This window comes from Triturus cristatus, chromosome 9 (genome assembly GCF_964204655.1).
Source record: "Triturus cristatus chromosome 9, aTriCri1.1, whole genome shotgun sequence".
NCBI classification, from domain to species: Eukaryota; Metazoa; Chordata; class Amphibia; order Caudata; family Salamandridae; genus Triturus; species Triturus cristatus.
The window spans coordinates 1,010,378,535-1,010,392,635 of NC_140592.1; the positions used below are offsets into that span (position 1 = coordinate 1,010,378,535).

Below are 14,101 nucleotides of genomic sequence, written 5' to 3' on the forward strand. Positions count from 1 at the left end.
TTTAGGGTAGTGTCAGGGGGGCTTACTGTAGGGTAGGGTATTAGGGCTTAGGGAAGTGTAGGGTACTGTTTTAGGGTCGGGTCAGGGGGTCGTACTGTAAGGTCATAATTAAGGATTTAGGTGTTGGGGCTTAGGGTTTAGGGGAGTGAATGGTTTTGTACTGTATGATAGTGTTATGAAGTGTGTGTTATGTAGGGTAGTGTATTAGTTTGGGGGGTATTTTGGGGAAACAATTGCGATGTTAAAGCATGCGGGGTGTTTGTGTGCAGTGAAAATGTATTTTGCATGCATTTCAATGGGGAGGCGAAGTAATGGTTTGCGTTGTGAAAGGTTACATTGTGAATGTGCATGCGATGTAAAGACGGCGATGTTAAGGTGTGCGATGTGAACGTTTGCGATGTAGCATCATACATCCCACCTCTGGACATGGCTGGAACATCAGGGCATTTTCCTGGTGGTTCAACACTTGGCAGGTTCTCTGAACGCCAGGGCGGACAAACTCAGCCACAGGTGCATGATTAATCACGAATGGCGTCTTTACTCGGAGGTGGCGCAAGGTCTCTTTCAGCAGTGGGAAGAGCCTTTGTTAGATCTATTTGCCACCGAAGAGAACGCGCAATGTCATCAGTTCTGCGTGTTGAAATTTCCAAGGCGACACTTGCTCTGCGACGCTTTTCGACGCGAGTGGAGTTGCGGTCTGTTGTACGCCTTTCCGCCTATACCACTTCTGCCCAGAGTGCTGAAGAAGACCAGACGCGACTGGGTACAAGTCACCCTTGTGGCCCCGGACTGGGCTTGAAGAGTATGGTATCCCGAGCTGCTCAGTATGAGCATCGTTTCCCCCGATCTGACTGCCTCTTCGTGAGGATCTTCTATCGCAGCAGCAGGGGACGGTCCTCCACCCGAACCTGTCCAGCCTCAACCTCTTTGCGTGGAGATTGAGCGGCGGCAGTTGATTCCTTTCGACTTGCCTCCTGAAGTTTTTGATGTCATTCTGGCAGCCAGGCGTCCCTGCATTGTGGGGCGTGAGTAACAGTAAGCTCAGGTAACTATAACTGCTGAATGTCTATGACTTTGTATTAGTAAAATCTGAGCCTATCTATAACGTCCCTGTAACCTTTGTTTTTTATCAGTGAATGTCAAAGGTTTTTTAAATTCTGTTTCTAAAATATTATGACCCTCTAATATGTACTTTTCAGGTAATTTGTAGGTTTATTTTGTAATGCTAAGTGTATTAATTATTTTTATATATTACAAAAATCACATGTTAATGTAAAGTAAATTAAGTTATTTTAATGCAATTAAACAAATGTTATTTTGTAAAAAATATTTTTGGGGTACCGCTGTACATTCGCAGATACGGAAATATAGACCGACTACTATTCTATGGTTTTTACTTCCGATCACGTGATCTAAGTGAATCCTCGGTCCGAATCCTGCCTAAAATTTTACAAATTACTGCACATATGTACACCCCTCCATTGCCATTAATAAAATCAGTGTGAACATATATATAAACCACCATACAAAAATGTACCTATTTTACCAGTTTCGCGAATCCGCAAATTTACGGGCCGTATTTGCGAAGCCACACCCAAACCTTGCCTTCTGATTGAATACATTAAAATCCCACCCTTCCACTGGAAAACCACACCCAAAAGCAGTTACTTCTCCAGTGAACTCTCTAGAAGGAGAATTGAGATCCAGCAGTGCTGTGTTTTTACACAATGGCCGAAGCTACATCATCTGTCCAAGATTAGCATCCATAACCTGTTGAGAATGAGGAAGAAGAAACACCACCACGCAGAAAAAGTATGTGTGGAAGCATTTTACTATACCTTCTGGGAAAGAGAATATAACAGCAAAATATGTCCAGTGCACAATTTGTGGCAAGCAGTTATCCAGAGGCACTGCAAAGAAGTATTCACATGGGACAAGTTCTATGTAGAAGCACCTAAAAACCGTTCACAAGAGGGTCTACAGCCAGATGATTCAAGTGCAACAGGACAGCCGACCTGTACAGCAGCCTTGAGAGAACCATCTTAAGCTGCAGTCATTACAATACCAGTTGCCTGTGAGGAATTGAGTGACATGGTTATTCACTGCATGAAATTCCACATGCTTATTGCTGTAAAAATGTCTTCTGTGGATGCATGCTTGGATACAGTGAAGAAGCCTCGCTGTTGGTTTTTTCCATGCTTTCAGTGACTACATAATGTTTGTTGAAGAGTGAAGCCAGTTGCTTCTTTGCATTTCCCCATCCTTACCCTTTTTACTACCTGGTTTACTTTTTTTTTTTAATAAAAAAAACTCATATGAAACCCTTCTAGAAAACAAAACGTTTTCTGTTAGAACCACTATCTACTCAAACGGTGTTTTTAATGTGTCAGTTACTGTATCGGTGTGAGAGCGGGTGTGTCATTTTGTGCATCAGTTTATGCCTGGGTAGGTTAGTGTATGCATTAGTGAGTGCTTGGGTATGTTAGTTTATGCATCAATATGTGCCTGGGTGTGTTAGTGTATGCATCAGTGTGAGCCTGGGTATGTCAGTGCATGCATCAGTGTGTTTGTTATTGGATGCATTAGTGATTGGCTGGCTGTGTCAGTGTCTGCATTGCGGTATGGCTAGGTGTATCAGGGTCAGCATTGGTAAGTCTCCGGGTGTATCAGTGTGTGCCTAGGTGTGTTAATGGATGCAGTAGTGTTTGGCTGACTGTGGCAGTGTCTGTATTGCTGTATGCCTGGGTGTATCAATGTCTGCATTGGTAAGTCTCTGAGTGTGTCAGTGCATGCCTCAATGTGTGCCTGTCTTTACACCAGCACACATTTTGGCTATAACTTATTGGAAATGGGAAGGGGCCATGTGCCCCCCCACCTGAGCTTCTAACTGCCCTGGGGAGCCCACTCCTGGGCTGCCTAGGTGTGTTAGTCTGCATTAGTAACTCCCTGGGTGTCTCGCTGTGTACATCAGTGTGTGCCTGGGTGTTTTATTGGATGCATTAGTGTTTGGCTGGGTGTATGAATGTCTCCATTCCTGTATGCCTGGGTGTGTCATCTCTGCATTGTAAGTCTCTGAATCTTTCGGTGTGTACGTCAGTGTGTGCCTGGGTGTGTTATTGGATGTATTTTTTTTCCGCTGGTCCTGTAAGTGTCTGCGTGGGTAAGTTCCTGGGACTGTCACTGTGTACGTGGGTATGTTATTTCATGAATTAGTGTTTGGCTGGATGTATCAGTAGCTGTACCGCTGCATAGTTGGGTGTGCCAGTGACTGTATTGATGTGTGTCAAGGTGTGGCAGTGGCTGTATTAGTGTGTGAGTACCAAAATCTGTGTGTAGTTGGGAGTGTGAGTTGCTGTGCTGATGTATGCATAGTGTGTTAGTATCTGTAGCAATCTGTCCTTGAGTGTGCATCCTCAAAATCTAAAGTTATGCAACAACACTGCAAGAACTAGTAAGTAAAGTGCATTACCTCTCTTGATGGTGCCATTGATCTGCATTGATTACACTCACTACAAATACACCTAACGCAACTTATTTAACAATACAGTTTTGTGCACAACCATTTTAAATACAAGCATGTATATCTTTACACCAGCACAAAGAAAGTGATGTTTGGAAACATTTTGGCGCTAAATTATTGCAAATGGGAAGCGGGCATGTACCCCCCCCCCCCCTTCTCCCTGAGCCTCTAATCGCCTTGGGGAGCCCACCCCAAGGCCGCAATTACAGTAAATAAGGAGGAGGCCACGTGCCCCCTTTCCTGAGTTATTAATTGCCCCAGTGACCTCCTCCCCCCCCGGGGCCGGCTCAGTAGCTTTGTCCTGGGGAGCCCACCCCAGGGACATAGCTGTTTAACTGCCCGCACCAGCAGGGAATCCTGTGTTTGCTCTCACTTGGTGGGAGCAATTTTGAATTTTCTACCAAGTGGGAGCAAACACCAAGTCCAATCCCAGTGGGCGGGAGCTTTGAAAATGCTCCCGCCCACTGAGAGCTGACATTTGATCTGTGTCATTCCCCGCACTGAAGCAGGCAGGGAAACCGATCAAAATATTGCTCCCGTCTGGAAGGAGCGGAATTAGGAGCTGTTCCCTCCGGGCCGGAGAAATGATAGCTCCCCAGGACCTAAAGATACTCTGGGAGGAGGGCTGTGACCCCCTCCCCTTTATTTTTAGTAGTGGTCCTGTGGGATGGGGTCCCCAGTGCCTAATGAGGCCCAAGGATGAGGGCCAGACGGCCCCTCTCCCCTTTAAAATATACATGGCCCTGGGAGATGGGGTCCCCTAGGGCCATAATAAGTTAGGGAAGGGGGACCATGCAGACCCCTCTCCTTTAAAAAAAAAAAGAAAAAGTCCTTGCCAGGCCCTGTGGCCAACCCCCTACCGCACATAGCCAAAGGCCGTATGCAGCCAGAGGTTGGCTGCCTGCAGGGGTTGGCCACAGGGCAGGGCCTGTGGCCAACTCCCCGATGAGCACGACCAAAGGCTCTGTGCAGTGTGGAGTTAGATGCCCTTACGGGGGTTGGCGGCAGGGTCTGGACACAGGCCAGGCACTACACCCAACCCCCCACTGTACGAGGTTTGGCTTTATGTATGGTAGTTAAATATTCCTTTACATAAAAAAATACCCTAGAAATTCACTGAAAAAAACAAAGGTTGGAGTAACGTTATAGTTAGGTGTTATAAAAGATATATTTTTGCTTTTTTTTCCCAAAATCTTAAAAATTCACTGAAAAAAACCGAAGGTTTAAGTAAAGTTACAGTTAGGTGAAGTTGTCAGTGACAATATTAACGTTTTGAACCTAAAAAGAAACCTGAAATTCACCAGTTGTAGTTAACAGAGCTAACTACAACTTGCACCACTGCCATGTGCTACTTATGACCTCATATATGGCTAACCAACCCCATGCTGCACATGGCCTTCAGCAAGCGGCCAACCCCACATTACACAGTGGCTTCGGTCGTGCGTGGCGGGGAGTTGGTTGCAGGGCCTGGCCTGTGACTAGGCCCTGCAGCCTACCCGCCCTCCCGGCATACAGCTAACCCCACGCTGCACAGGAGCTTTGGCCATGCATGATGGGCTTTGGCCACAGAGCTGCAGTCTATGAACCGCAGGCAGTCAAACACCACCGCTGTGCATGGTCTTCGGCTGTCCGTTGTGGGAAGTTGAGCCTTTGCCACATGGCCTAGGATTGGCCTTTGCGCTCCGGGAACCAGTTCCCCTGGGCCAAATACAATTAAACAGGGGAGGGGGCATTCAACCCCCTTCCCCGAAACTATTCCCCGGGGACAAATCTAATATAAATGGGGATGGCCACGCGGTATTCCCCAAGCCTCATTAGCCCTAGGGACCCCATCTGCCAGGGCTGTTTTACTTTTAAAGAGGATGGGGGCCTTTTGGCTCCCTCCCTGAGCCACATGAGGCCCTGCCCCCCCCCCCCCCATGGCCCTATGTACTTAAAGGGGAGTGGGGCCATGCGTTCCCCCCAGCCTCATCAGACCCTAGGGACCCCATGCCCTCAGGGCGTATCTCTTAAAGCAGATGTCTTATTATGTCCTCAGGGACCCGTCACCCAGGGCTTGTACTATTTCAAGGTGGGTGTCCTGTTGTCCACCCAGCCCACCCCCCAATCACTAGGTTGGGGGCCGTGGGTGGAGCCCCAGCTGGCTCTCTCCGCATTCTGTGGGTGCACGTATTCCTCCCGCCCAGAGGGAGAGTGGCTATTTATTCTGCTCACTTCTCGAGTGAGCAATATCTTGATCAGTTTCGCAGCCCACATCAGTGCAGGCAAGGAAACACATCACAAGTCTGCTCCCAGTCGGCGGGAGCATTTTTTAAGCTTGGGCCCGCAGGAAATACACTTTGTTTGCTCCAGTTTGGCAGGAGTTTTAAAAATGCTCCAACCTGGCAGGAGCAAACACAAATTTCCCTGCCTGCTTCAGTGCAAAAAGAACTGTTGATGGACAGAATGCAGAACAATGTGCAAAAAGAACTGTTGATGGACAGAATGCAGAACAATGTGATACATTCACCTCAGTACAGAGATCTGGGCCTAAATCCATCGTTTATTTGCTCACCATGCCATTCCAGTTTGGACCCAGCCATATGCAAATCAGTCGTGACCCTGTGCTCTATGGGAACAGTCCAGCCTGAACTGCTAGGCCAGGTCCTCCCTGGACTGGAAACAAGCATCCTAGGACCGGTTTCGGGGTTTCACCCCTCTTCAGCCAGGATAGCTTGATTCCAGTGGCATGGAGTGCACGGGACCCGCGTCTGAAGATAGCCTGGGGAGGGAGGCCACGCATCCCTCTCCACAATAAAAATAATAAAGCCCCAGCAGCAGGCATAGGGAATCAGGATATCCCTGTCCTGCCCCATATGTCTTTTTGTTTCTTAGGACTTGGGACTGAGTCCTGAGTCCTATGATAGCTGCCACCTCTGCCTGAATAAGCTGGTGGCAGCCATTCAAATCTGAGTTCAATATCCACTAGATCCGCTGAGGCTCCACGTCCCTCGATATACAAAGTTTTTTTGCATAATTGTTCAAAAACTACTGAACTGATTTACACCAAATCACAAAAAGCACTCTTTCTGGAGCAAGATCTAGCTTTCTGCCAAATTTGGTGTAAGTCCGTTCAGCGCTGTGGTGTCTAACATTCCTATGAAAAAATATATAAGGAAAACATGTTTTTGCCCCCCCCCCCCCTCCCCCCTCCTCTTTTTCTTGGTCCTCTCTTGATGAATCACCCGGAAACTTTCCATGCACAAACTAGTCAAAAAGTAGCATTTGTTGGAATGTTTTGTGGAGATTCGTCAAACGGGGCCACAGGTATTCGAAACAGAAAAAATGCATTTTCTATGTAAACACGATCCTAACTGTAACTACCCTGTGGCGACTGCATATATATGCAAAGATTCCAGGGACGTTATAGTTATGAAGTAGAATTAAAGAAATCTTCAAAATTGACTGGAAAAAAACAAAGGTTACATGGACGTTATAGTTCTGAAATCGAATTTAAAAAAAACCTTAAAATTCACTGGAAAAAAACAAAGGTTACAGGGACGGTATAGCTAGGCTGGCATTTCACTCGTACAAAACCAGCAGTTCTAGTTACCTTAGCTAATTATAACTAATGCTCCGACAATGCAATGCTTATGACCTCATATATTACATCACTCAAGACATGGTCTGTGAAAATGTTTAAGAAATGCTTTTTTGATCCTGTGGGTTCCCTATAGTACCCCCCACCCCCAAAGAGGACTAGGGGGTCAGGGTAGTCCTTCCTGGTTGAAGTGTGGGCAGCCAATCACATTTGAGTGCGGGGACTGTCGGATCCTCGGAGAATCCCCATCCCTAAATATACAAATGTAGATTTTCCTTAATATTTCCAAAACTACTGAACGGATTTACACCAATTTACAAAAAAGGTCGCTTTGTGAACCTACAGCCATCTTTCTGTGAAAAAAATTAAGTGTAATTCTGTTCAGCGGTTTGGGCTGTAGTAGTGTCTAAAATTCCTATGGGAATTAACATGGGAAACGTATGTTTTTTTATGTTCATATATGTTGGCCCTTCTTCAATAGATTTTTGTTGTTTTAGTGTCTATTTAAAACTAAAAATACACTATATAGTTATAATTCTGTGTCGAACTTTGTAGGAAACTGGGTTTTTGTTGCAGTACCCCCTATGTTTTGCCTGGTATTTGATGCAACTTTGACTGAAGTGTACTGCGTTCCTGCTAAGCCGGTCCCCAGTACCAGTGTTCCTTTGCCCCAAAACTGTTCAATTGTTTCCCCAATTGGCAATACCTTTAGAACCCACCGTAACTCCCTAGTAAATCGTACCCCCTGGTACCTAGAGACTGTGGAGCCAATGAGGGTCCCCAAGGGCTAAAGCACAAATTGTGCCATCCTAATGGACCCCTCACCAAACACATGCAAGACTGCCACTGCAGGCTGCGTGTTTTGGTGCAGACAAAAGTGAAAACATGATGCACATCCCTGTGTGCCCTGTGTCCTAACACTGCATGTAGCACTTCTAAGTCACCCCTACCGCAGGCCTGACAGCCCTATGGCAGGGTGCTTAGTTCTACATATGAGGGCATACCTGCATGAGCAGATATGCCCATGTGCTGGTCGGTTCCATTATTGCCAGTGCAAGTGACAAGAGAAGCCATTTTAAACTGTGTCCTGGACACTGGTGAAAACGAGTTCCCCCAACTACATGATGTCTTCACTGAAGATAGGGATATTTGGTATTAAACATCTAGTATTGATAAATCCAACACTGAAATCAGTGCAAGTTTATCAGCACATGCACATGCACCCAAAGGGCACCTTAGGGGTGCCTCCTGAAAACCTACCAGCCTCTGGTGTGGTTGCTGACTGGTCTCTGCCAGCCTGCCACCCGAGAGACTGTTCTGACCTCCTAGAGTGAGCGCCTTTCTAGGCTAGCAAGCTTCAAAGAGCTGCCGCCTTTAAAATGGAGAGGCAGCCTACCCCCTTGTCCAGAGCCCCTGGACACATGGACATGTGGGAAAATTAGCTGGTCAGGTAGGCATGCCACCCCAGGCTAGTACCACCCTAAGGTAGACTAAACTGAGGTGAACACACCTTTTTCAGTAGTAGCCTTCTTTGTGATTGCATACTTTGGAATTCTTAGACAGAGATATGCCCACTTCCCACAGGAAGTGATCATATAGGGGGCATAGTGACCCCAATGGTCAGTAGCCCATTGGCTATTACCCTACACTCTCCTAACGCCCTTAAATTCAGTATTTAGGGAAGTGCCTTGCACCAGAGAAGCAGATCATGACAACCTAAGAAGAGAGCAGACACTGTTGAGCCACAAAATCAGAAAGGAGAGATGGAGCAGCTGACCTGGTACCACCCCTGCTGGCCTATCTGCATCCCTCGTTGAAAGCTGCGCACAAGACGCCTCGTCCTGCAGCTATTGATTCCAGTACCTTGGGAAGACTGCCTATCTTCGATAAAGACCTAATACCGCCTGTGAACAGTAGATCTGTTCCCTGCATCCTGCAGAAACTCCGAAGTAAAGACTCAGGCCTCTGTAACCGCCAAAACCCAACCTCTGAAGCTACCACAGCACTCCTGTCCCCCGGCCCAAAGTGAAGTGGGCCTATAGTGTCAACATTTTCCCCCAGCCCTCCAGAGCTCCAGTCCATCATGGTTTTGCCCCTCATTGACCCTCAAAGGTCGCCTGCAGCCTCTGCACGCAGGCCTCCGCTACGAGACTGCTACTGGTAAGAAAAGCTAATGCCACCTCAGCATCCGTTGGCCCCGGGCCGTGGAGAAGAGGACCAAAGGTGTCCCTACATCCCTGAAGATCACGAGGCTTGAACCCCCCTGATGCCTCAGGCCGACCGGTCTTCCTGCCAGAGGCTGCAGCCTTTTTTTGCAGTCACTGATCTTCATAAAAAAACCATTGGGCTCCCAATGCTGTTTTGCGCCCAGCACCCCCCCGCCCCCGTGCCCCTGGGAGTGTACAGTTGGTACTTCTTTGGACCTTGCACACCACTCACTTTAAGTCCTGAAGATGGGTCCTGTAAGTCGCTGTATTATACCCGTTTGCAGAACTTAATTCTTTCTTCCATACGATAACATTGCAGAACTCAAAAATTGCACAGTGTCAACTTTTTGAACAGAAAATAATTTGTATTTAAAAACATACTTACCTGATCGAATTTTCTGTTATGCTTAAACGTATATAAAGAAACATGCTAGTTTTATAAATTGGTGTGGATCTCCTTCTTCAGTCGTCTGTCATTTATTGATCATTGTATTTATTTGCAGATGTCTTGTAATCCTCTGTGTTAAGCCTTAAAACTGTTGCAATACAATACACAGTAAATACATTAATATATTTAAAAGATACATAAAACAGGCACCTAGTGCTATCAGCGTTGTCCATTAAAAATATCAAGACCCATTTGGAGAAATGTTTTGTTGAAAGATTTAACCCCTTCAGTGCCCGCCCCTTTCCCCGCCCAGTGCCGGCCGTTGCATTAGCGGGCGGGGTCTATGACGAGCTGGACTCGTCATGGGCACAGCGCCACCGCGGCCCATGACGAGTCCAGCTCGTCATGGGCACTGAAGGGGTTCATAAAGATTTACATCTTGCCCTGTACATTGAGATGAGTCAGCCTCAAGACTATTAATGCTGTTGCCTGGACTGCCAGGATGTATGTAATTAAGACACGCTAGTAGAATGAAGCCGATTTTCTAAGCGTGCCCCCCTCTTCCAGTGTCATACGGATTTACGTAAAAAGCTCATTTGTATTAATAAAACCATGAAAGTGCGGGTGCAGCAGATAAAGTGCAATATGCCTAGAATAAAGTTAAAACTGCTTCTGAGCACAGGGTGATTAAGGTGCAAAGGATGTTATCGATAGAATGTGTGTGTGCAAGGATATAGGCATCTAAAACTTCATCTGGCTGGTGAGCCTTTGTGCACCTAATGAATCATTTAAGGCGGAGGTATTTTTGATGTTCCAAGCGATGAACGGAAGAGGAAGACGAAGGTTAATAAATCGTGACTACAGTACAAGGTCAGTAGGGCACTAGGGCTGTTATTGTGGGAGGTGCAGGTTAGCCTTCGTGCACCTAATGGATAATTTAAGGCGAAGGTATTGATGTTCCAAGTGATGAACGGTAGAGGAAGACTAAGGTTAGAAAACTGTGACGCGGTGCAAGCTCATCAGGGCACTAGGGGCGTTATTTTAGGAGGAGCAGGTGCAACAGGCTTTTCATTTAAATACTTCACCCGAATTATAAAGCCTACATAAGCATTAAGAGTCCAAGGCGTGGGATTTGGCTGAAACCAAAGCTATATTTTATCTAGTCACATCCCTTCCCTTCGTCTGCTGGAACCGTGACGCAGCCTCTTTCGTAAATCGTTAGAAGAATTTCACCAGTGCACAATTTAACTTGATGTCCGATGGTTCGAAACAGGTCAACACTGCCTTGCTGCAGGACCCCATGCCTCAGTCATTTCACATTCTTTGTAAGAGTTCCTCCGATCCTCCAAAAGTATGGGGCACAAACACAGTATATGGATAATGTCTTCCTGACCCTGGTGGCATAGCTGACAATTCACCTGCGCCTCTCGTCTTTTCCATGCAGGATAATAAATTGGAGTTGGTAATATCCCCATCCTGTATTTCATGAGCTGTACCTTGGTCCAATCATTATAGAGTTCGCTTAAGTAACTCTGTGTTTTCAGCCGCGTATAGGTATGAAGTGTCTTCGAGCCGTGTTTGTGTCGAGACACACAATCCTTCTCGAGCAGTGAGAGCAGTTGTGTGCTTGCTTTTGCCAGTCTTTTCAATTCCTGATGGCTAATGGATAGGTCCCAAGCCCTCGTTAGACCAAGGGTGTTTAAGGCCTGTGACAGGTAGGACCTTGCAGAAGAAATGTGCTTTGTTTACAGTTTGGACCAAAGGTAATAGCCCAGTGAATGTTCTTTTGCTAACGTGAGTTTGTGACAACACATCGTAAAGGCCACCGTCCATGACAGAACCTGCTTAACCATGTCAAACTCCAGTCTTATCTTATCTGAGCTGGAGATGAGTGGTAGGGTAGCTAAAAATTTGATCTGTAGAATTTGAGTAGCATTTTGTTCAATATTGCTTTATCCTGCCCCTTGAGTGCTTTGCTTCCATAAATCAGCTTGGAAGAATCTTAGCTTGGGCTACCTGGAGGATCGGCGTAAGCCCTTTCAGTTTTGTGTAGAGAGACCTGAGGCCAAAGGTCAATCCATTGCCCTTCTTTCTGATTTCTTCTAATTGATCGCTGTATCTCCCCTTCTTGTTGACGTAGACTCCAAGTTACTTAAAACTCTTGGTTGACCCTAAATGTTCTTGGTCCAGAAACTGTGGATTTTTGTGATCTGGTCACTTGAATTACCAGGACTTTAGCTTTCTTTCTATTAATTGTCAAACCATTCCTAGTTGAGTAGGCTGAGGTTGCGTCAACAAGGCACTTCTGGCCAACCTTAGTTCTATTAATCAGAACTAGATCATCTTCATACAGCAGATTCGAGAGCTTAAAGCCCCTCCAGTTTGATCAGGTGTGAATCAACTGTATTTAATGGGGGAGTCAGATCTGATAAAAACAGGTTAAATAATGTAGGGGCATGGATGCAGCCTTGAGTGATTTTGATTTGCAAGGACAAGCGAGAGCTAACCCATATGTCTTTGTGCAGTAATTCCAGGACCTTTAGTAGTAGGCAACACAGGATGTTAAGGAGGGCCAATTTCTCCCAAAGACTCCCCGGTCGACCCTATTGAATGCAGACTTCTCGTCGATGAAGCCCAAGTAGACTGGTTGACTGTTGGATTTTGCCTTGTCAGATAACAGTGAAAGTGCCATAATGTTGACTGAGGCACCTGGATGCTTAGTGAACCCAGTTTGATGTGGCGGAATGATGGTATTAGCCTTGGCCCAATGCTGTAGCTCTTCTAGTAACACCCCTTGCAAATATTTGGCATCATTGTCAATTAAAGCTGCCAAAAGATAATTCTCAGGGACCCCTTTGTCTCCGCCCTTGAATATTGGTCGAAGTATCAAGCCATACCATGAGGGTGGAATGCTATTCAGCTGCAAGATGGTGGAGAAAAGTGGTTAGTCATGCAGTCCAGAATATTGGGTCATATATATAGATGGCTGGTGGAAATATTCCCAGGCCTGTTACCTCCTCTCTGCGGCCCTTGCAATTTGTTTCTGGACTAGACTTGTGGTGATAGAGCACCAGGATGTTTTGTGATCACTACCCCTGGGCAGAGATTGACCTGACAGGAATTTAATAGCCTCTAAGTCATCACATCTCCTTGAACGTTAGACTGGTCCGGCTGTGCCGACGATTGAATTGGTCAAGCAGGAAGTGTTACCGGATTAACTCTGAGATGTTGGAGGAACCTACTTTTGGAAGATTTCTGCCCACTCCGTTAACAGCCTGCCACAGGTTCAGAGAGTTGTTCTTAAAGAAACCAAACCACATAAAGATTGTGACATTATTTCTTGGTGAGGTCTCACACCCACATCTCATAATAATCTACTTTCCTACACTTAGATTTCATGGGGAAGATATACCATAAGAGAGGCCATTCGTAAAATAATTTTGTGAAAGCTTTATAGCATGTCAGCTAGTCAATACACCACTCACAGATGTTATTGTGTAATCATAAGCCTTGCAGGGATGCAATAAGAACCACATTTAATAGCTAATTGGCATAGGACATATTTTAAAAGTGCTGTGCAAGCCAGGTTGTATCCACTTGTGTGTTGTGTGTTATAGTCACTTTCTAGAGTTCTGTTGTTGAAAATCGATTTGGCAGCCTATTAACAATCTGTAACTTTTTTTTTGGGTACTATCTTTCCTCTCATATCACAGCCCAACCTCCACCTCTGGCCACTGCAACAACATGGACATCGCCCAAGATGAAGGAATTCAAGGCAAAGATGGGACAGGAGAAGTGCTCAAAGATGACTGTTAGGCGGGGAGAGGTAGTGACAATTCGCGTACCGACCCACCCAGATGGCAAACGCATCTGCTGGGAGTTTGCTACAGATGACTATGACATTGGCTTCGGCCTTTACTTCGACTGGGCCCCTGTCACTTCCACTGCCATCACTGTGCAGGTCAGCGAATCCAGCGATGAGGAAGATGAAGATGAGGAGGAGATTGAGGGAAACTGTGAGTGGGCAAGATTTTATTTCTTTTTCCTAGTTCTTTCGGGGTAGTTTGACACATACAGCAGATTTTCTGATAATTAATTTAGAAAAAGTATGATGAAAAAAGCATGCCAACCTTGATGATTTGGACGACCCAAATGCAAGTGTGATATTATTTCTTTTTATGAGAAGTCTTTGGTAAATGGTATTTTTCTGTAGAGGCACTACTCTCATTGTTAGTGTTGGTGCATATGGAAAGGCATATTTTAAATTGTTTTCACAGGCACTGGGATCTTGGTTAAATATTTATTTTCAAGTAGGTAACACAATAAATTTCCTTAGATGCTGCAGCCTTCAGATTTGCCTTTGTAACTATCAAGTGCTGTGGATTTTGATTGTACTCCCAAAATCG

The 14,101-nt window shown here is 45.8% G+C and overlaps 1 protein-coding gene across 15 annotated transcripts in view; it reads left to right on the plus strand.

Annotated features, from left to right (window-relative positions):
- TMED8 (transmembrane p24 trafficking protein family member 8) overlaps positions 1 to 14,101 on the plus strand; it is a 108,156-nt gene that overhangs the window by 52,816 nt on the left and 41,239 nt on the right. For all 15 annotated transcript variants that reach the window (XM_085626653.1, XM_085626659.1, XM_085626647.1 and 12 more), the window contains one exon: positions 13,409 to 13,711. In XM_085626653.1, the coding sequence (XP_085482779.1) occupies positions 13,409 to 13,711 (303 nt within the window). The remainder of the gene's footprint in view (positions 1 to 13,408; positions 13,712 to 14,101) is intronic.